The 21,677-nt window shown below is 41.1% G+C and overlaps 1 protein-coding gene across 2 annotated transcripts; it reads left to right on the top strand.

Annotated features, from left to right (window-relative positions):
- Positions 1 to 935: 935 nt before the first annotated feature.
- On the top strand, positions 936 to 20,663 carry LOC117481735 (atlastin-2-like). 2 transcript variants are annotated; one of them, XM_034129601.1, is made up of 14 exons: positions 936 to 1,022; positions 6,350 to 6,627; positions 9,783 to 9,914; positions 10,534 to 10,638; positions 10,765 to 10,815; positions 11,849 to 11,905; positions 13,289 to 13,381; positions 14,378 to 14,516; positions 14,602 to 14,729; positions 15,114 to 15,170; positions 15,596 to 15,667; positions 15,757 to 16,188; positions 16,701 to 16,715; positions 18,312 to 20,663. In XM_034129601.1, exons 1-14 carry the CDS (start codon positions 962 to 964, stop codon positions 18,420 to 18,422), a joined length of 1,731 nt encoding a protein of 576 aa, XP_033985492.1. In that variant the 5' UTR covers positions 936 to 961; the 3' UTR covers positions 18,423 to 20,663. The 2 variants fall into 2 exon arrangements, with proteins under 2 accessions (XP_033985492.1, XP_033985493.1); XM_034129602.1 differs by lacking the exon at positions 16,701 to 16,715.
- The last annotated feature ends 1,014 nt before the right edge of the window (positions 20,664 to 21,677 follow it).

Genomic DNA, 21,677 nt, shown 5'->3' with positions numbered 1-21,677 from the left:
CAAATCCATTTTCTACAGCTATATCACGAGATTTCAAAAACTATTTCTGACATTGAGGCTGAATTAGGTCTGGTTTGGGTTTTTTACATCAATTTAGATTCAGCAGAACTATTTCCTCTAAAAAATGTATTGACTGAAAGTTGTTTAGTGAACTATATTGTGTAGTATAGATTACATTAAAAAACACGTCAACTATAATATAATCATACTGTTGGATCAGTGTCAAGTGATGAAGCTGCATTACTTGACAATGCCCAACATAATTGATTTGAATGTCAATATATTTTTGATTTATGCACAAATTGCACCTTCTCCTATTTTGGTCACAGAACAACTGATTAATCTCTGTTAAAATGGCAGTGTGTTAGAAAATGGTGAGTTAAACATTAGTCTTATGTTTTATATTTCATAAGGTAAGAAACAATATTCCGATTTGCTAGGCTACTTAAGTAAAACAGTATGCACTTAAGCAAAAGTATGTCCTAGTAAATTGAACAAGTAGATATGTGCAATGTTAAAATGGAACGAATGACATGAGTGCATTGTCATGAACAAACCCAACCATGCTTACTCATTATGAAATGACCAAAAATAATGCATGTAGGCCTACTGATCATTACATTTAAACATTATTTTGACATCGTTTTTTTGGACGATCTATTATCTACTCTGACCTTAGACTGATTCCCCCCCCCCCACCCCAACCCCCAATTAAATTACTTGAAAGTGTATGTGTTGAATACCATTTCAAAATCTTCTGACCCCCTGTGTCCTAACCACTTTTCAACACAGAGGGACGCCCTTGAGTACAAGTACCTCGCATGAGTGTACTTACTCAGTAGCCTACTTGAGTAAACGAACTGACAGGGGGCGGGGCTTCGGCTCTGTATTTAGGACCCCTCCACAGCTTCAAATACTGTGACGTCAGCGCAGTCTGCTGCTATCAGCGGGTCAAAGAAAGATGGCGGCGGAGGAGAACAGGTTGAAGCAGCGGAATCACAAAAACAGCATCTTCAAAGAAGGTAAATTCATATCGACAGTTAACAAAAATGATGATAGCGACAGGATAGATGACAGCAAACGTGGTCTATAAAGCCGTGTGTTTTTGTACACGGTTATGAAATGACACTGCAGGTTCGCCTCGTCGAATAATCGCATCTCATCCCGCTGGAATTAACGCGTTTTTACTGTTAAAATGTCACTCAAAACATGGCACTCCCACTATTGACAGTGACCATGAAGAGTGCCTGGAGCGACTCCGACTCATTCCCGCTATGCACTTGTGTATTATCGTGGAAAAGCCTGTTTTGTTAAGCCGTCCAGCTGTCCTCACCTTCACCTGAATGTGTTTGTTGTTAGCGGACAAGCTAACATAGCTGCTAGCCTATTCGAGCCACTTCTTCATTGTTCTGATGTTACCATGGTTGTTACTAATAACGGTCGGTTAACGGCTGTTAGCTTCGGTTAACAACCCTAGTTACAGAGGTGGGAAGTACCTAAGGACATTTACTCAAGTACTGTGCTTAAGTGCAATTTTAAGATGCTTGGACATTTCCACGTTGTGCTTTTACTCCACTACATTTATTTAATACCTTTTTTAGTAACCTTGCAGTTGTGGATTAATGATGTGAAATATAATCAAGTGTTAAATCAGACTTTAGTTCCACCTGGAGTAAATTCACAAGCTACCCTGCAGTATACAAAGTCATTCAAACTAGCTGCACCTTTACGAGCTTTGTTAACGCTTTACTGATCAATCATTATAACACATATCATATATATTATTCTGAAATGGACCATTCTGCACAATGACTACTTTTACTTTTGGTACTTTAAGTATATTTTGATGCATGTACTTGTACTTTTATTTGACTAACATTTTGATTGCTGGACCTTTACTTGTTACAGAGTATTCCTACACTCTGGTTCTCTGATCGGAGTACTTCTCCCACCTCTGAGCTCCTGTTCCCCCCTGTAGTTACTACCATAAAGAAGCTGATTTGAGTTGCCCTGTTATCTGGGATAGGATAGTGCACTTTGCAAATGCATAACGGGGTGGTTTAACACAACAGGCTTACACAATTGGCTATGAGCTTCTCCTGCAGTCAACTTTACACTGAATTCTGTTTATAAATCCACCAGGTAAGCCACTTTCCTCTCCTTTTTGGCAAGGATTAATAATGCTAGCCTTTTCCCCCTCAACATTATACAAGATCTGTGGTGGAAAGTAATTAAGTGCATGTACTCAAGTACTGTTAAGTACACATTTGAGGTACTTTACTCTACTCTAGTATTTTAGTTTTTGACTTCTTCTCTACTACATTTTGGAAGCAAATACTGTACTCCTTAATCCACAACATTTATTTTACAGATGTATTTACTAGTTACTTAAATACATTCAGATCTTGACTAAAGATAATAAGGAAAAACTATGATTTTAAAACGGTTTTTTTGGTATAGATTAAACCATCCAACATTATATTTGAGTAACTAAAACGAATGATTTGGAAGCTATTTTGCTAATAAAGATTCTTGTTCAAATATTTTCACAGTTCCAGCTTCTTAAACATGAAGATATTTTTACTACTAATACTTCGAGTACATGTTATTAATCAGACTTAAATACTTTGACTTGAGTACCATTCTCAATGCTGCAATTTTACTTAATGTGTGGTATTGGTACTTCTACTAAAGTTAAGAATCTGTTCAAGATTGGGTGCTTTTTTTTGTGCTATGTAATATCATCTAGCATGGTGTTTAGTGAAGAAACATATTGACGTTAAATATATCATTGTATTAATGGACTCTTGTATGTAACATCGGGACTGTTTGCGGCACTGTGACAGCCCGGTTGTAAGGTAAATTATTTGGGACAGGTGAACTCTCGTAAACTGCTAGACGTCCAGCCAACTTTGCCTTATTTTTTCCGCACTTTTACTAAAACACCTCCAGTTAACTGTTCATTAATCATTTCTGAGACTGGCTTATCTTTATCATAACTCACTGGTAATATTCCAAGGCTGCTTGTGGTTTCTCTCTGATAACCAGGTACCTGCTCTGAAGTCTAAATATTATCCACTGTCAAGTTTGAACTGTATTACAGTCAATATTGGACTATGTTTGACTGGGTCCCAAAAGCTGTTTATCAAATGTAAATGAACTTTTACATATTATATTTATATCATTGTATACAAAGAGCGTGTGTCGCCTGTTTCTTTAACTGCAAAAACTCTGTTGACCTTGTGTGTGGAGAACTGCACACTGTGTGCTAAGACCCAAGTGGGGGAAACATTGAGCCATCTACCATGTGACGTGTATACATAGTTGTACTGGTGGGGTTATCCTCTTATTCCAGATTCCCTTTTTGAGCTAAGTCTTCGGTTTCCCAAACAGCACAATGAAATACTTGAGGCTTAAGACTTGTTATTGTAGATCTCTGATAAGGAAATGGCCTTTTCAATAAAGTAGGTTACCTTCAAACTAGCAGCAGTGAATGGTGTATAATATATTTTCTTACACAAGGATAGCTAGCAGTGGGACTGGTTGTCAGATACAGTTTAGGGGTGACCTGACAACTTTTATTCAATAAGAAGAGTCAGTTATGTGTCTGAAACTGTTCTTGGATAGTTTTGCCTAGGTGAAAGTTGTGATAAATGTTGCTTAGTGTGCGCTTTAACATGTAATCATTTAGTTATGTATACCCTACATACTACTTATGACTGACTCACGTGTGTAACAAAAATCCCCAGGGCAGTAAGTCAGCAGTTCTGGCAGAGTATGCTGTATCTTGTGAATGCAGCCAGACCAGTCTGTATTCTGAACACTCCCCACACTTTAATGACGGACATTTCCGCATAACTCTCTGACCACGTTCCTCTGCTGATCTGACAGGGGGGTTAATGATGATCATAGGGGACATAATCTGCTATGAGGAAGTTTAAAATGATGAAATGACCCGTCTGATTAGCAGGAACATTCATTCCTGTGGTGTGTTGTTATGTAAGAGGTCTCTTAAGGAGGCAGAAGGTTGAAGATGAGCAGATGATCCATCCAATTTAAGTTGCTACTCAAAAGCCAGCCACATATTTGCTCCTCTCAATGTTCACGCTGGAGCTGCCACAATTATTTGGTTAGTTGATTGACAGAAAAATAGTCGGCAACTAATTAATTTGTAAAGTCATTTCCCTTTTTTTTTTTTACTGAATATCTTTGGGTTTTGGAAAGATGCAACAAGACATCTTGGACTTCGAGTAAACTGTAAAGCACACATTTCAAATTGTTCTGAATATCTACAGAAATATCTGTCACCTTTTTCTCATTGTAAAATGACTATCTGATAAATACATTGTTTGGTAGTGTACACAATACATTAACAGTATTTATAAAAAAAAGTAATCTTTGAATTCATCGCTGTTCAAGGCTTCGTCTTCTAATTTAATAGTTTCACCTGACCAACTGTACAACCAATATTCCGTTTTCAATAAATAAACCAGAGACAATGTTCACATCTTTGCACAGGAGAAGTTAGAACAAGATCATATTTGTCATTGATGGATAACTTTCTTGTTTCAGCTTCACACTGTAGAAGTATTTCCCCCCCTCAGGCAGCTCATGTCCTGTACAGAGAGAACAGTAGGAGACAGAGTTTACCGGATCACTGGTCTTTAAAGCACACATCATTGTCAGTAAAAACATCCCCAAAACTGTTTTATGTCGACCTGCAAACTGTTTACGTCTTCCCCGGGATGTGGTAACTGTGCATGTTACCCAGCGAGCTGTCTGCTGGATGTGTCGGAGGCGGATCATCATCGTGGCTGTTGTGTTGCTGCCTGCAGAGCGCTCACATGGCCCAACAGCTCCACACTGACCTGAATGAAGGCTCCTCTTCCCATGAGGCCGCAGGCTGCTCAGTTAGCTGTGTAATCACAAGACAGTGTCTCAATAAGAGCTGCCACATAATCACAAGGTCAACAGTCATTTTTCAGCATTGAAAACTTTGCATTTAGGAACTCAAAGTGATATCGACACGTGATTTATATTGGCAAATTAAAGCTTTAATATCGTCAACATCCAATAATGAATATTCCCTCCCATCTGACACACCAATAAGAAGATGCATTTGCGCACTTGACCTGACGTCTCAGATGGCAAAGACACTTTCTGCAATGATTGCTCAGCGTCATTTGAGGACGAGACAAATTGCGTTTCCTCACCATACAGATTTCACTACAGAGATGACATTGTTTTGCAACTTGTGAAATGGGTCAAATTCCCCTGGTTGGGCCTATTTTAAGCAGCGACACTGTGACCGCACCATCCAGGCTTTTGAAAGTAGGGTGAATATTTCACTTTGTTAGAACATTTTGCTTAAAAATAAATATGGCACCTTTTTACGTTTAACCTTCGTTGAAGTGGCCTTATTATTTTGAGCTGTGTACATTTTGGAAAGCATTGTGTTTGGTCTCCCAGTGGGCCATCATGATAACAATATGCATAGCATCATGCTAATGTAGTTGGTGTAATTTTAATGCCACTACAGTATATGAAATATGTCTGGGTATTGGCAAGTATACAGTGTCATACATCCTTAGTTGCAGTATTTACACACATCGTTACTTGCATCATCTGATTTTACAGGAAGAGATGACAAAATGCTCAATTCTGACCTTCGTTTGTTTGGCAAAAAGCATCCAAAATGAGTCTCATATGTCTCCCTGTCTCCTCCAGATGGCTGTAGATCAGTGAAGTGTAAACGCTGCCATACAAGGAGAGCTGAAGGCTTTACTAGTCCCAGGTTGAGACTGACTCTAGAACAACACTGGCTGATGGCTGTGTCTTTACTGTAAACCTGCAGCCAGCTGTGCCATCCTATAATGGCAGCAATTCCTCCCAGCATTCCTCTTGGCTGAGCTCCTGTGAAGCTGCACTAACTAGAGGAGGTCGGGAAAGTTTTTCCTTCTAGAAGCCGCTGTCGCTTCAGAGTTTATTGATTCCTGTGAGGAAACTGCCATCAGGACTGTAGTCAGACAGCAGATGAGAGAAAATCACATCTATTCTAAAGCGCCACCACTTTCTTTAGTGTTCAGTTTAAGCTGATAACACAATCCAGGTGTCAATGACATGTGTTTCTTTCTGTTGTCATCTCACTTTAGTTACATTTGAGTTGAGGTAAGGAGAACGCTGACATTTCAAATACAGATGTGGTGTTTTTCCAGATTGAAAAAACCCCACAGCAACAATGAATGCCCAAAGCTCGGCTGTAGGAACTTGCATTTCATCATCCCCATTGAGAAGGGTTAGTTGTGATTCTTGTAGTCAGTCAGACATTAAACACTGCTTTCCCTCTCAGGTGACCGCGGTTTTAAATCTGACACGTCCCCGATGAGGTGTGAGGAGGAGGAGGCCGACCTGCTGAAGGGGGACGAGCCGGACGTAGCCAGGCCGGTGCAGATCGTGGTTGCGGACGAGGAGGAGCACTCGTTCTCGCTGCAGGAGGAGGCGCTGGAGCGGCTGCTGCTGAAGGAGGAGGTGCAGGACCTCAACGTGGTCGTGGTCTCCGTGGCCGGAGCGTTCCGCAAGGGGAAGTCCTTCCTGCTGGACTTCATGCTGCGCTACATGTACACACAGGTACACTATCCACTGAACTCTGCTGAAACGTGTCTCTGCAGAGGCTTATCGGCTGTCTCAATATATTTATTAATGGGGCCCTATTATTTTTATTTTGTGCCTTTACTATGACATGTTTACATAGAAAAAGCATAATAATTTATAAATATATTTTTAAGTGAGATTTGAAATCCACCCCTTACTGGGTACTATGTACATTACTTGGCACATCACAGCTTTTTGCAGTAACTAAACTACGCTGCACTGACTTTAACTTGAATCTAATCTTAGTGGCATGATTTACACTCCTGACCTCAGAGTTCATTTAACTCGTATAAAGTGTATTCTACATAAACAGCAGTTTGACAAAACTTTCATTGAAGTGCTATCGGCGTTTCTGCCAGGGGGGCGTCTTGCCGTCATTTGACGCCCTTAATCCGCTCGGAACGCCCTGAACCCGAGCCGAGGGCGTCCAAAAAAATAGTGGAGCACGCGCCTGAACTGCGAGCGCCGGAGCCTCGCAGCGGCGAAACTGAGGCTCCGTGGTAAACTGTGGTAACATGAAGAGCCGGCTCTTCTTAGTGAGCCGAGCCAAATGATTCGGCTCACTAAAAAGAGCTGGACTTCCCATCACTAATACGTAAAGGGACGGCTCAATTCAAAATTCAAGTCACGTGACGGCACAATTCAAAATTCAAGTCACGTGACGTCTCACAACCCCCGCCTCTCCCCCGCTCTCGGGGTGGACGCCCTCTCAGCCCTGGTCTGGCGGAAACACTGAGTACTATGGATGACTTCATAGCCGTCATTGAGCTGGTGTAGCAACATATGAAACATCATGCCTACTGAGCAAAGTACAGTTCAAATCTCTTGAAACATATATTTTCTTTTAATACTATATTTAGAGTTTGTAACTTTAAAAGAAAAGTAATGCTGCCAGACGATTATGTCTTCTGAAAAAAAGATTTCGCAGTAGTTGGGACGGTAGAGAGATGGACTTCCAAGTCTGAAATGAAAGTTTCTCAGCGGCCGCAATTTCCAAGTGCAGAGCAATCTGTGTGACATATGGCAGAATAAAAGTCTCTGCAGCGCATTAAACATTGCCAGGTAATTTTCCTAAATATCTGTGGAATTCAGACCTCCTCAAAAATTGCAATCCAAAAGTTATATAATATGAGGCAAAACTTATTTTTAGTATTTGTGATTCTTCAGCAGAGCCGTCACATTTAGGGGATTTAACGGTTTTGTTATTGAGTGATGCTTCAACTTCTGAAATGACCTGTAGCGTTACTGTGGAAACGATCCCACCTCGAGGTGCTAGTGTATATACTTCTCCCAAACATTTGTCTGGTTTCTTTAGTGCTTTATAGAATCATAAAGGTCTAAAAGGTTGCAGGTACCCATCTGATTATTATTTCACAGACTGATGCCACCCAGACTGTGTTGTTTGTCTGCAGTGTTTCAGGTACTACAAAAACATGGCATTATCTTGAAAGTCAGGTGTTTTCAGTGTTAATTATACTTATTTGCCACATTTAGGTTTTAATTGGAAGTGGTAGAAGTTTGTCACAGCAAAATGAAATAATATTCACAATGTTAAACTGTAAAACACTGGATAACAATAGTCATTCTTCCATTGATGGAAACAAACTTCCTTTAAAGGGGACCTATCTTGCAAAATGCACTTTTTGATGTCTTTTATACATAAACATGTCCCCGGTGTGTCAGGGAACTCACGCAGCGTCAGAAAATAAAACCCTCTCTTTTTTTCCTCCGTACCCACATCTTTTAAAAACGGGGGGTACAACGAGCGGATACAGATTTGCTGCCGATATGAAGTCATTTTGGATGGTGGACCCACAGAGAGTTGCTATCAGAAACAATGCCTGACGTGTTTTGGACGTAATATGGTCTTTGTTTACATTAGCAAGCATCGCTAACACTCAGAGCTAACCTGTAGAGCACTTGTGTTTAAAAAGCAGGAAATAAAAAAAGGAACTCACCTTGTGATAAACCTGCAAGAGAGAAAAAGCATTTGAGCTCCATACTGTTTCAGAAATAATCCTTGATGTGGTTTAGAACAGGATGGCGTTTTATCACAGCAGAATTGAACTTTATCTCCGGTAGGATTCTGATCAGGCATTAGCTCCGCCTCCTCTTTTTTTTTTTTTTTTTCAAGCTAAGGACCCAAAATCCGTGTTTCTCTAACAGGGCTGGAATAGAGCGGTATGACGGATGTCTAAAATGCATGATCTGTTTGTATTTTGAGCAAAACAAATCAGACATGTTTTTATATCTTTGTATATATCTGAGACTCATAATATATGCCTTTTTAAAATAGCGTGATAGGTGCACTTTAAGCTATTTAAAAGCCTGCAGCAGGAATCCACTCCCTTTACCACAATTCAGTTTGAAAGTGTGACCGGGTTCAAAGGAAACTTGAGTGTACGTTTTGATCTGTGACTTGACCTTTGGCCGGGTTAATCTACGTTAAGCAGTGAGGAACATTCTGGAGGGTTTCACGATGCTGTAAAGAGGATTTTAGGGCAGACACAATGCCGGCTCTGTGGCTGGGCCCCTGCAGAGCTCGCTGCTGCTTATTCCACACATAAAAGCCATCTTTATGCTTTGAATAAGCCCTGCACGCACGTCGGGTTATAGTAGGGCTGCTGTTTCACACACCTCCTGCACAGGACTCAAAGAGGGAGAAAATGGGTTTGGATCATACAGAAGCTTTTTCATGTTTAAGCTGAGAATGTATACCATGATGTGTTGAATTCAGCATCACTGAGATTGAAGTATCTTGGTGTGAATTTGCTGTAATGTTACTGAACTAAAATAACCGTTTATCCTTTAAAGAAATGTTACATCAATGTAAGCTCATCTAAAAACAATAAGAATTATCTTTGTCATAACAACTGATCTTATTAGCTGGTGCATTTTCAGCACACCACTCTTTAACATAGAGGATTTCAAGCAGCTCTGGTTTCAAACTGATTGTTTCCTGTGGTTAAAAACAAGTTGTGTTTCTCGCCACATCCTCGAAGTAAATGTTCATCTATCAAATGAGGTCAATAACACACTTTCCTCATGTGACTTTTGGCAAGAATGTGTATCTAATATCAAAGTGGAGCAGGATCACTGATGTCCTCTCATCTCCTCTTGTCTCTGTGCAGTCGGAGTCGTGGGTCGGCACCGAGGAGGAGCCTCTGACCGGTTTCTCCTGGCGGGGGGGCTGCGAGCGGGAGACCACCGGCATCCTGGCCTGGAGCGAGGTGTTCGTGGTGAAGAAACCAGACGGCTGCAAGGTCAGTCAGTCAGCAGGCAGACAACCAGCCAGCATCTTCTTAACCTTTTTAAATCAGGGGTGTCCAAACTTTTTTCACCGAGGGCCACATACAGACAAATATACGAAGGGCTGGGCCACTCACTAGAGGAGAGGTATTTTGCCTCATATGCTAAATTCAATCAAATGTAGGTAAATTAAGCTTGATACTTGAAAATGCTGTTAGAAACACAACAGCCTTCATCACAGCTCTCTATAGGATTTCATTGATTTAGTTTGCAGCTCATGCCTTAAAACAGAAGCTTCAGATTGCTTATAAAAATATGTGTTATGGAAAAAAGTGATTGGGCTTTTTATATCAACTTAGATTAGTTTGAAAATTTAAATTGAATTTATTTGAAAAGTGGGCACACATGAATACTGTGATATATTTAATTAGTACAATATATGAAAAGCACAAGTTTATTTTGTGGGCCATATTTTATTAAACGATTTGAATTAGCTGAGTTTCAAAATGGGCCGCATTTTGCCCCCGGGCCATAGTTTGGACACCCCTGCTTTAAATCCTCCTATTAAAAACATGTTTAAGTTTTCTTCAGTGTTGTGTGCTTTCATCCCAACTAATTGTGATGTTGTTGCAGGTCGCAGTTTTACTAATCGACACACAGGGGGCGTTTGACAGCCAGTCCACCATCAAAGACTGTGCCACACTGTTCGCTCTCAGCACCATGACCAGCTCTGTGATGGTCAGCCGCATCTCATTGCTCCAACTGTTTGTTTTTTTAAGATTAGTCCTGTGTTTGTAAAGTAATTAACGTCTTGGTGTGATCGCATCAGCTGACTAACCGGTTGAGGTGTTTGTTTGTTTTTAGGTGTACAACCTGTCCCAGAATGTCCAGGAGGACGACCTCCAGCACCTCCAGGTCAGTGATCAGCCTGCAGACAGTTTTACTAAAGACAAATATTACATTTGAAAGATTAAACATTTCAGAGCACCTTTTTCGGGGGGGGGGGGGGGTTTCTGAGTGATTGAGACTGCCAGACAGCTTTCCTTGTGTTTGATCTGCAGAAACTTCTGTCAATTTGCACCATTTGACCATTGTGATGACAAAGCAACGAACCCCCAAAATGCTTCCTAGTCAAATTAGCTACCCACTGCTCCTAAAACTAGGATGGGTGAAATGCGGAGTCTACATTTTACGCAGTGTGCATTGCCGGTACATGTGTTTCTTTAAAAATAAGTCAAGCTGAACCTAGGGCTGATCAATTAATCGTATTTTAATCGCAATTACGATTTTGGCCTGCAACAATTATGAAAACATAATCGAAATAAAACGATTATTTTTTTATTGGTTTTTCAGTTGAATTATACTTAAAGTTCAGGGTAATCAACTGTTCAAATATTTTTACCCTCCATTAACCATTTACGTTGGTTTTAATCCGTCAGATTTACAGCAGCATTTCTATTAAAGCTCTTAATTCTTGTGAGTGAGGATCTCCATATCAGGCGCTCTGTGGTGCATTCAGGTCACGAATCGCTGTGAACTAAACCCAGGCGCCTTATGAGGCTGAAAGCAGCTCCAACTGAAAGTCTCTCTGAGGAAAACTTTCTTCCATCTTTGGTGCCAACTGCTCATCACTGCACTTCATAGATCAGCTGTCAATCAAACTGTAAAGATGGGTCTTTTTAATTGTTCTATTATTGCAATTAAGTTTGAATAATGCCCACATGGTCCTGCACACCTCTTCATTAAATGTAATCAGCTGAAATGAGGCAACCAACCTCAATCAATTCACACAAAAAATCTCCTGCTGCAGCAGGAAAATATTATTTTAACGGGGTCCTTTAGAGCAGCGAATGGGAAAGCTTTCATGGACCGGATAATCAGATATGCACTCATTTGTTCCAACACTAATTGAGCCTAATGACTGTGTTGTGATGTCTTCTCTCCTCAGCTCTTCACTGAGTACGGGCGGCTGGCCATGGAGGAAGTTTATGAGAAACCATTTCAGGTGTGATCTGCTAACCACCCCTACTGTCTTCACAATTATATATAGTTTGATTTTTAGAGACTTTGTTTACGGTCTAAGATATAAACAACATTTGGACTAAATCATCTAACGACTAAATGAGACTTTTGTAATGACTGGAATTCCGCTCAGTTTAAAACGTTGCCTTAGCTTCATTATTGATAGTTAAAAATATCCTTTTAAGCGGGGGCATGGGGCTTTTTTTTTCTTTCGCGAAACTGTGTCTCAGGGCTTCTTAACATTTATGAAACTATTAATGTTCCATACCCACTTAACGGGAAGAAACTCAGCTACCTGACGATACGAACCATTTTTAGTCTCACAAGAAGCATCCAAATGAGCCCTGAGCGAAAAAATGCTATCGCACTTAGCACAGAACTCACAGCTTAAATACCCTTATTACTTATCGTATCTGCAAAAACAAGATATCGATTAGCAAGCTGAGATTCCACAGATTCTACAGGTATTAGTATCATCACTGAGCGATCCGAACTCGCGACAGGGGAAGCGAAAACAGACATCACAACACGTAGCTTCACGGAGGAAGCATCTTACCTTTAGCTGTTCTGATCAAGTCGTGTTCAATGGCATCAAAACGATAAAAACCCTGCTGAAGGTTAATCCAGTGTGTCTGTGTCACTTTGAAATGATTTCTGATAATCCATCATCATATTTACTAGTTTGAGCCTAGGTTTCATTTTTCAGAGCATAACATTGCGTTCGACTGCGTGCGCATAGCTCTCACTTGTCAATGGTAACGTGTGTATGTGGAACTTCCCCTTCAATTCTATTGGCTCTAACGGTTAAAAAGAGGTGTCAATCACCAAAATCGACCAATGGGTTCCAGAGAAACGGCAAATCCACCCAAATGACCCCAGAAGTGTTTTTTTTTGTGCTAAACCTCTCTAAAAAGGTCAAATGTCACTTGTTTTGCATCAATCTTGATACAGGGTACTTATTATGTTATAGTTTGGATTCCTAAAGCTTTTAGTCTACTATCCCATCATTCAAGGGTGGTTTTCACTATAAGTAATGTTTTTTTTTTTTTTGGACGGACACTATAATTTACATTTTTTTACTATGTTCAATCTGAATTTACTTTACAATAAAACAATTATATATTGATTCTGACTTTTCTACATCCAACTCACAGGTGTAACCTTGCTTTGAGAAAAAAGATTATTAATTTACCCCTTTTAGAAGTGAAGTTATGGTAATTTGTTCTGGGAATGTCATTTTGGGGCTTAACAGGTTAACTTGTCCCACAGAGATGGATAAATAAGATGATTTTGTAATACCTGGAAATAATCATTAATAACATTTGAAATGTGTAATCAATAAACCTGAATTTGTCCGTCTGTTCAGAGTCTGATGTTCCTGATCAGAGACTGGAGTTATCCATACGAGCATCCGTACGGCCTGGAGGGAGGACGGAGCTTCCTGGAGAAGCGTCTGCAGGTCAGTGACAGCAGCCAGGCAGAAGTCTCTGGTTTAAAAAAAGAGTTGATCGTACAAGTATTGAGATCTCAACCAGAAAATATCTGACAAGAAAAGTAAGCAGCATCTTTGTCTCGGGGAAACTTAATGCCAGGTTTATAAGGCCCTGATCACAATGTTGAATTGAGTCCTTGGTCATCTTGTAGTCAAACTGCTGGTCAAACAAAGAAATGTATTCACTTGGATGGCCAATGTCTGCAGCAAGATAACTGGCACTGCACATCACATTCTGCAGGATCTTTACATCCATCAGAATCATTTCTCACTGTTCCCATCTTTAATGAACCGTTTCTGGTACCTTCCTCAGACTTGGGCTAGCTAAAACCTGTACATTCAAACACTCCTTTAACCCTTAGATGCACGAGTGACTGGACCCTACACTCTTCCATAAGTGGGTCAAAAAGGACCCGTATTAGAATAATGTGTTTTTATGCCATTTTTGTCATTTTGGTTAAGAAAAATCTCTTGTATAATATTTAGTATAATATTTTGGTTCACACTAGAAATATTTTATATTTAATTTTACATTTTGAAAAAAAAACGTTTTCCCATAGGATTCCATAGAAAATGCATGCGGGTCATTTTTGACCCACTTATGGAAGCTTGGGGTAGTAATACAAAAACTACAATTTCTTAAAATGTAAATTAAAAATGTGAATGGCATGATATCCAAAACATGTTTTTTGAGGAATAGCTGGAATATGAAATGATACAAAAATGTAATTACAAAGATACTTCAAGAAAACCACCTCACCGGGTCAAAAAAGACCCACTTATGCCTCTAAGGGTTAACCATTTCCCTCTTAAGTCTAGGAGGAAAAAGCTATTTTCATAACCGTTCATTTGTACCCTGTGTTCTCGGTTTCCTCATCGTTTTTTCCCCCATTTCTGCATAACCTTGTCCCCCCGCTAAGGAGAAATAAAGCAAGAAATGTATGCGTTATCGTCTGTGTTCAGGTGAAGCAGAACCAACACGAGGAGCTGCAGAACGTCAGGAAACACATCCACTCCTGCTTCTCCAACATCGGCTGCTTCCTGCTGCCTCATCCCGGCCTCAAGGTCGCCACCAACCCTCACTTCGACGGTCGGCTCAGAGGTAACGTCCACGGGCTCAGCAGCTCCTCAAACAGCGTGAACAGTCAGGTTTTAATGACGTGTGTTTGGTGTGTGTGTCGTGTCAGATATCGATGATGAGTTTAAGAAGGAGCTGGTGAACCTCGTCCCCACGCTGCTCTCTCCAGAGAACCTGGTGGAGAAGGAGATCGGAGGAGTCAAGATCACCTGCAGAGACCTGTTGCAATACTTCAAAGTGAGTTCATATTCCATCTGCCCATCATGGCCTTTCATTGGTTTACTGTCAGGAGGAGGAATTACTTTTTTACCAAATTACAGAGGGGGGATATTTATTTGTTTAGGTCCATGATGTAAAAATGCATTTAAAATGTCCCAAACGAGAAAGCTTCTCAGTTTTAGGGGACAGAATGATATTGTTTTCATTCAAATTAAAGCATATCTTTTTCCCCCCTCTATCTTCCCATTTTAAAATCCTGTTAGAAAGTTTGGGGTTTTGTGAATCCCCTGCTGTCGTTTTTAGTGAATTAATTGTTATAGTTTTAAGCGTTCAGAAAGAAAATGTCAAGTGTGCTCCTGATTATCCTCGTTTCTCACCTACTCTTATGATTCTGTGTTTCAGGCTTACATGAAGATCTATCAGGGAGAGGAGCTTCCTCACCCCAAGTCCATGCTGCAGGTCAGCTCTGCTCAGACACATTATCATTAATGTAATGTTACTGTGAAACAGCGCCACCTGCTGGACTGTTCAAATCATGATATTTAATCCAAAAACCAGATTTTTAACAGTACTGAATAATCAGCTAATATGAATAGTTTCCTTTTCACTGTAGAAAAAACATTTTGAATGGTTCAGATGTTGATGTAATAATAATAATAATTTTTATAGTGCTTTTCCTGGTGCTCAAAGATGCTTTATTTATGAATGGTTAACTTAAATATTATTATATTTATAAATGGTGTAACATATCCTGTGTCTGCCGTAAATCTTAACTATCAGATCCGGCTGGAGCAGATCTTCGACTCGTAAATAGGACTCTGTTGATTGGTCATGTGTTGACTCAAATTCGACATCTTTAACCTGTTTTGTCATTTGTTACCTAGGCAACAGCTGAAGCTAATAACCTTGCAGCTGTAGCAGGAGCCAAAGGCTTGTACAACAAAGGCATGGAGCAGGTAACGCACCACAAACCTGTCGTTACTGGACATTACAGATCCAGGTTTTGGTCAATAAAGTAGATCCAATGAGCCTGTCCTCTGCACAGGTCTGCGGCGGAGACAAACCCTACATCAACCCGGCGGAGCTGGAGCGCCGGCACCTGGAGTTCAGGCAGGCGTCGGTGAAACACTTCCGCGGCGTTAAGAAAATGGGCGGCGAGGAATTCTGCCGGCGCTACCAGGAGCAGCTGGAGGCGGAGCTGGACCAGACGTACAGCAACTTCAACAAGCACAACGACGGCAAGAACATCTTCTTCGCCGCGCGGACCCCCGCCACGCTGTTCGCCGTCATGTTCGTGATGTACGTGGTGTCGATGGTCACGGGCTTCGTGGGCATCAACTCCGTGGCAACGCTGTGTAACCTGCTGATGGGCGTCGCTCTGACGGCACTCTGCGTCTGGGCGTACGTGAAATACTCCGGAGAGTTCCGTGAGGTGGGAGGAGTCATCGACCAGGTGGCTGAAACCCTCTGGGAACAGGTGAGAGGACGATCAATATTCATTTTATTTATTTTATTTATTTTATTTATTTTATTTATTTTATTTATTTTATTTATTTTATTTATTTTATTTATTTTATTTATTTTATTTTATATTTTTTAAACTGAAACGAGCAATAAAACCAACGCACTCATGAAGCCAATTAGTTGAAAGACAATATCTTGTAGGGTAGTTTTTAATACTTTGTTGGTACCACTTGTTCTTGTTTATCCGCTTTAATTTGAGACATTAAAAAGTGTATTGTATGTGATGGACGTGTTCTTTAACATACTAATAAGTGAGTCAGTTATCATTTGGAGTTAAAGTACAGACATTTAAATATTACGCTTAACCCTGAATTAAAATAAATATTTGAATAAAATGACATTGTGTAAAACAACTCTTTAGTTTTTCCTCAAACGTTTAACTTGTCAAGATTTCTGTCATCTGTCGCTTTCTTTTTAACCTTTCTCTTCCTCCTTCCACTTTATTTTGTGTCTTAATGCTTCCAGAGGACTCCACGAAAGGTATGTTTTCACTTCCTGTATAGGACGTGAGACTATTTTAGATTTGCCTCATGTTATCAGATGTAGCTTTCTGAATGTTAGCAAAATGCATACTGCTTCTTAGGACCCTTTCACACCTGATGTTTATAAGGGAATTCTATTTATCTGAAAAAGTAAATTGGGTAACCCAGCGTTTCCGCCAGGGGGGCGTCTTGCCGTCATTTGAACTCGAGCCGAGGGCGTCCAAAAAATAAACAATTAGAGAAGATCGAGAGTTTTTATCGCTTGAAATGACGAAAAAGGACAAGGACATCCCTCTGTTGGAGGGGCAAAGGAGTCTGGTGGGATTCTTTTCGCCGCCAGCAAAGCGTGTTCCTGTGACGGAAAATGTACTGCCGGCGAGCCTTGACGGGGGGGGTGCTAGTGGAGCACGCGCGTGAACTACGAGCGCCAGAGCCTCGCAGCGGCTAAACTGAGGCTCCGTGGTAAACTGTGGTAACATGAAGAGCCGGCTCTTCTTATGCCGCAGTTCCACTACAGCGCGGAGCTCGCTTTAAGCGTGTCGTGTCGTGCCGTACCCGTTTTTGGTTGCGCTTCCACTAGGCCTAGTTACGGCCCGGCCCGGCCCGGGGCCACTTTTTCACGTCTTTTCTGGCCCGATAAAATTGTGGTTCTATCGAGGCCAACAAACAGGGCTGAGTCGGGCTGAGTATGCTAAACTAGAGAGAGGAGCGCTGCAAGGGGGCTACAACTACAACAAGATGGACATATTTGACCGTGATTTAATTGTAATACACGTTTCAAAATGATGCCGAAGTAACAACATACTGATACCGGTTAGTAAAAACCATGAATTAATGCTTTGTCAAGTCTGCAGACAGACGGCAGGCGAAAAACCTTTTAAAATGCGTGTTTTTCTAGGTGGAGATTGGCCAAGCTAACGCAGTATATGTTCCGACCGTCCACACTCACAACAACGGCCTATACAGACATAAATAAAGCAGCGACTGTATTCGCCATGACACAGACAGTCTGTGGTTTGTACTTGTTTAACTTTTGTCGAGTTTCTGAACATATATAAGGAGCTGTGAGCTCTGAGTGCTAACAGCTAACGGCTGTGTTGTGTTTCTGGAGTTCTCACTGAAGATGACGTCACGGCTCCGCCTACACTGCGTTACTATAGTAACTACCCCAGTTCCTAAACTGTAATGGAAGCGCAGCATGAAGTGAGTCGGCCCTGTTAAGGCCCAACGCGGCCAAGCCGTACCGAGCCGTACCGAGTGTGGCCGAGGCCGACCGTGTAGTGGAAATGCGCCATTAGTGAGCCGAAAGAGCCGGCTCTTCTTAGTGAGCCGAGCCAAATGATCAGGCTCACTAAGAAGAGCCGGAATTCCCATCACTAATACGTAAAGAGATAGTATCTATAAAAGACGGCTCAATTCAAAATTCAAGTCACGTGACACGCCCTCTCAGCCCTGGTTTGGCGGAAACACTGGGGTAACCTCAGTTTCGTACTTTAAGGCAGGTATATGCTGTGTTTCCCACGACTCTCCTCACTACTGCTTTTCCATCTTCCTTCCCCCCCCCACCTGACCTCTTCTCCTCCTCTTCCCGCAGGTTTTCTCCAAACTCTTCGAAGTGGCTCGGAGTCGAGTCCCGTTGGGAAGTCTCATCCCGGCTCCTCGGCCCCGGCTCGCCTCGAACAACAACGTGAAGAAGAAAAACTAGCAGCACGCCGTCGCTGTCTTTTCACTTTTATCCTCCCCCTCTCCCTGCTCTGTTTTGAAACCACGTTTTTTAGTACGGTTTGAGACGTGTAAATGAGTTTCTGTTCTCGGACTGTAGACAAAGGTTCCTCGCCGCGCTGGCTGTAGGTTTTAAGGACTCGCTGTAGACGCAGCAGTGTGATGTATTTTATGATTTGTCAGTGGGCGGGGTTACGGTATTTATTGGTGGGAGGGGCCATTATTCTATCACAGTGTTGTCCCAGGTGTGTGCGCTCGCCTGTCGGACGACGACATTAATGATTCCCGTTTTATGTGAATGTATGAATGATGAGCATGACCACAGACCCTCCTCATGGTTCCCCCCCCCCCCCCCCTTCCCTCCTGTCCTCTCAGTCGGGTTGTTTCTGTCGCTGGGCGGCGTCACGAGGAGGAGTCACGACCAAAGTTTACAGCTTTACTCACAGAGGCTCTCAGACTGAGCGACTGACAACAGGCAGGCTCATACATCAGTCTAAGGAATTCAAAAAACAAGTTCGGTTTCAGGGAAATTTTACAGTTTTTCTTACTCGGAATCACAAACTCATGGATATATTTGAACCTTTCTGTGCTGACTGAAGCGTGGTGAACGGCTAACGGCAGCTCGACTCAAACTGGGCAAACATGGCTGCAGCTCTGATGAAATTAAAGGAAAAACGACTAAGTACTTGAGCGTGGAGATTGGTTTTCGACCAGAAGATATTCACTAACCAGAGCTTTTGATTGATCAGTGAATTTAACTTTTTCATTGAACCTCTGTACAGCACTTAGGCTATGTGCCACACAGTCAAGAGCCTATTGTAAAGTGATCTCAGCATTACTCATTAATCATCAGTGATTTCTATACGGTTTAAAACTTGATTTTTGCGCTGCAGTTAACAGGAAGACTTCCAGTATGTGACCATGAGTTAAATCAGGAATCTGTGCGGTGTTGGCAGTCGCTTCAAGCTCTTGTAAGTTTTAAAATTAAGAATATTTTGGAATCATGACTGAAGAAGCTGTTCCTTCAGATAGTTACCATTACTCTAAACATCCATGAGTTTGTCTGACCTTGTGAAAGTAGAGCTGTAAGTCAAATAAGCTTCCCCCGAAACCAGCTGACTCTTGAAGTAGCCGTCTAAAGTTGACCTTATTATCTTTATCTTGATTGATTCATCCATTATTTTCATATTATCGGTATTGACTTGATCATGATTTTCAGTATTAAACCTATTATGTGTTTTCTAGTTTACTTTAAGGTTAGTAAGTAGAGGACCTCGTGTTTTGAGTCAGGGAAGATTAGGAACTATTTCTTGATGGCGTATCATTCCACCTCGGCTCAACTTAACGTAGAAAAATGACAAATATTGATGTCTGATCCCAAAACGGAAAGCACTACGAACCATTCCTTTAAATCTTGAAAGATATCTGGGTTATTATTTTGGGGGCTTTTTTTAAACATTAACCTCACGATGAACCATTTTGATCTGACTGCCGGCGTTTCAGAGAACAAAGCTTTTTTTAAATTGTGTTCCTCCAGTTCAGCTCAGACCTTGTAGATAATATGTAATTGTTATTTAACTAGAGTGTTATTCCCTCTCTGTCATTCCTCCCCTTCATCGTCACATCTAAAGGACTCTTATTGTTGTTTTTCAACCACCAGGCACTACAAATCATTTCATCGCTTGCATTTAATGTTACTGTTTCCATTTTAAAGCCAAACTCTGATCATTGGATGACTGAACTTCATTCCAGACGTCGACCCCATCACGTTGTTGTTTTTCTGAATCGTATTTTCTTAATTTAATCCCCATCATTCCATCCACAACATCACCACCGTGTGCTTTTTTGTTTTTGTACAGTTTAGTTTTTTACAGCCTCATCCACACATAGGGCATGTGTATGAATATATACATATATAAATATAAATTTTCTAGACCTTTTTGTAGCTGTAAGAACAACGGTTTGGGTGGTAGACCAGATTCAGCTCACTGGACGTAAAGGAATGCTTTCGTGATTTGTGGATATGTCTAATAAATTCCTTTTTTATATATATTTGTACATTTTATCTTACATGAGCACTGCGATTCCACCCCTGCTGGCGAAGAATGTTTATAATCTGGATTCTTTTTTTCTTCTTTATTCCTTTGTCTTTTGTTGCATTTTAAAGTTATTTTCGTTAATTTATTTTTCAATACAATAATAAACCAAACTCGTACAACACAAAGAACGGTGTCGCTTCATTTTTAATGTCTTTTTAAAATGTGTGTATTGTGAAGATGTTCACTGGGATTTAAGGAGTTAAGTTACATTTAAAATGTAAATAACATTTTAAGCATGTAGTTAATTAATGTGTTCATCACAGCTGTAAACAGTGGAGCTAATTTATTTACTTTATATACTGCTGCTGGATATCTTAACTTCATATCAAAGTATGTATTATATATATATGTTGTATTAACTTATTTATGTATTTGGATCTAAACTCCTCAAAAAAAGTTTGGAAACGTTATTTCGGTCAATTATTCCTCCCCTTTAATAATACCTATTGTATTTTATATCGTTGGAAAGCCTGATTAGTCACTTTTACGAGGTACAACTTGTGAGGATCGTGCATTCGTGGAATGAGCAACACAGCTAACCGTGTGGGTAGCGGCCCAAAAACATTTGCCAAAATCCCCTGCAATATTCTTCTGTTGGTATTCACTCTCGTTTTGAGCTTCAAGTGCTGGCAGGTGTATGCCAGTCACAGGTGTGTGTGACTGACACCTGATTACAGGCAAGATTTGCACAACGGTACCACAGACAGATCTCTGATCAGACGGTGAGGAACAGACTGCACATGGCCGGTCTTCGTGCTTATAAGGCTGCCAGGAAGCCTGCAATGACTGCCCTTCACCGTCAGGCCCGTTTGCGCTGGTGTCGACGGCACCGACAGTGGAACCTAAGAATGTGGGGGAACGTCATCTCACCTCTCTCTCACAGGCAAAACAGAACTTGTCATCATTGAAGGCAATCTCAATGCAGTGAGATATCGGAATGAGATTCTGGAGCCAGTGGCGATCCCATATCTCCAGAATCTGGGACCTAACTCCATCCTCCAGGATGACAACGCTCGCCCCCACAGAGCCAGGATCATCACAGAGTAGGCTACCTCTAGAATGTGGAGAGGATGGAATGGCCTGCCGTGAGTCCAGACCTCAACCGTCAACCCAATTGAACACTTGTGGGATCAGCTTGG

This window comes from Trematomus bernacchii, unplaced genomic scaffold, assembly GCF_902827165.1.
Source record: "Trematomus bernacchii unplaced genomic scaffold, fTreBer1.1, whole genome shotgun sequence".
NCBI classification, from domain to species: Eukaryota; Metazoa; Chordata; class Actinopteri; order Perciformes; family Nototheniidae; genus Trematomus; species Trematomus bernacchii.
The sequence above is the reverse complement of the archived record's forward strand: the minus strand, read 5'-3'. Positions and strand labels throughout refer to the sequence as shown.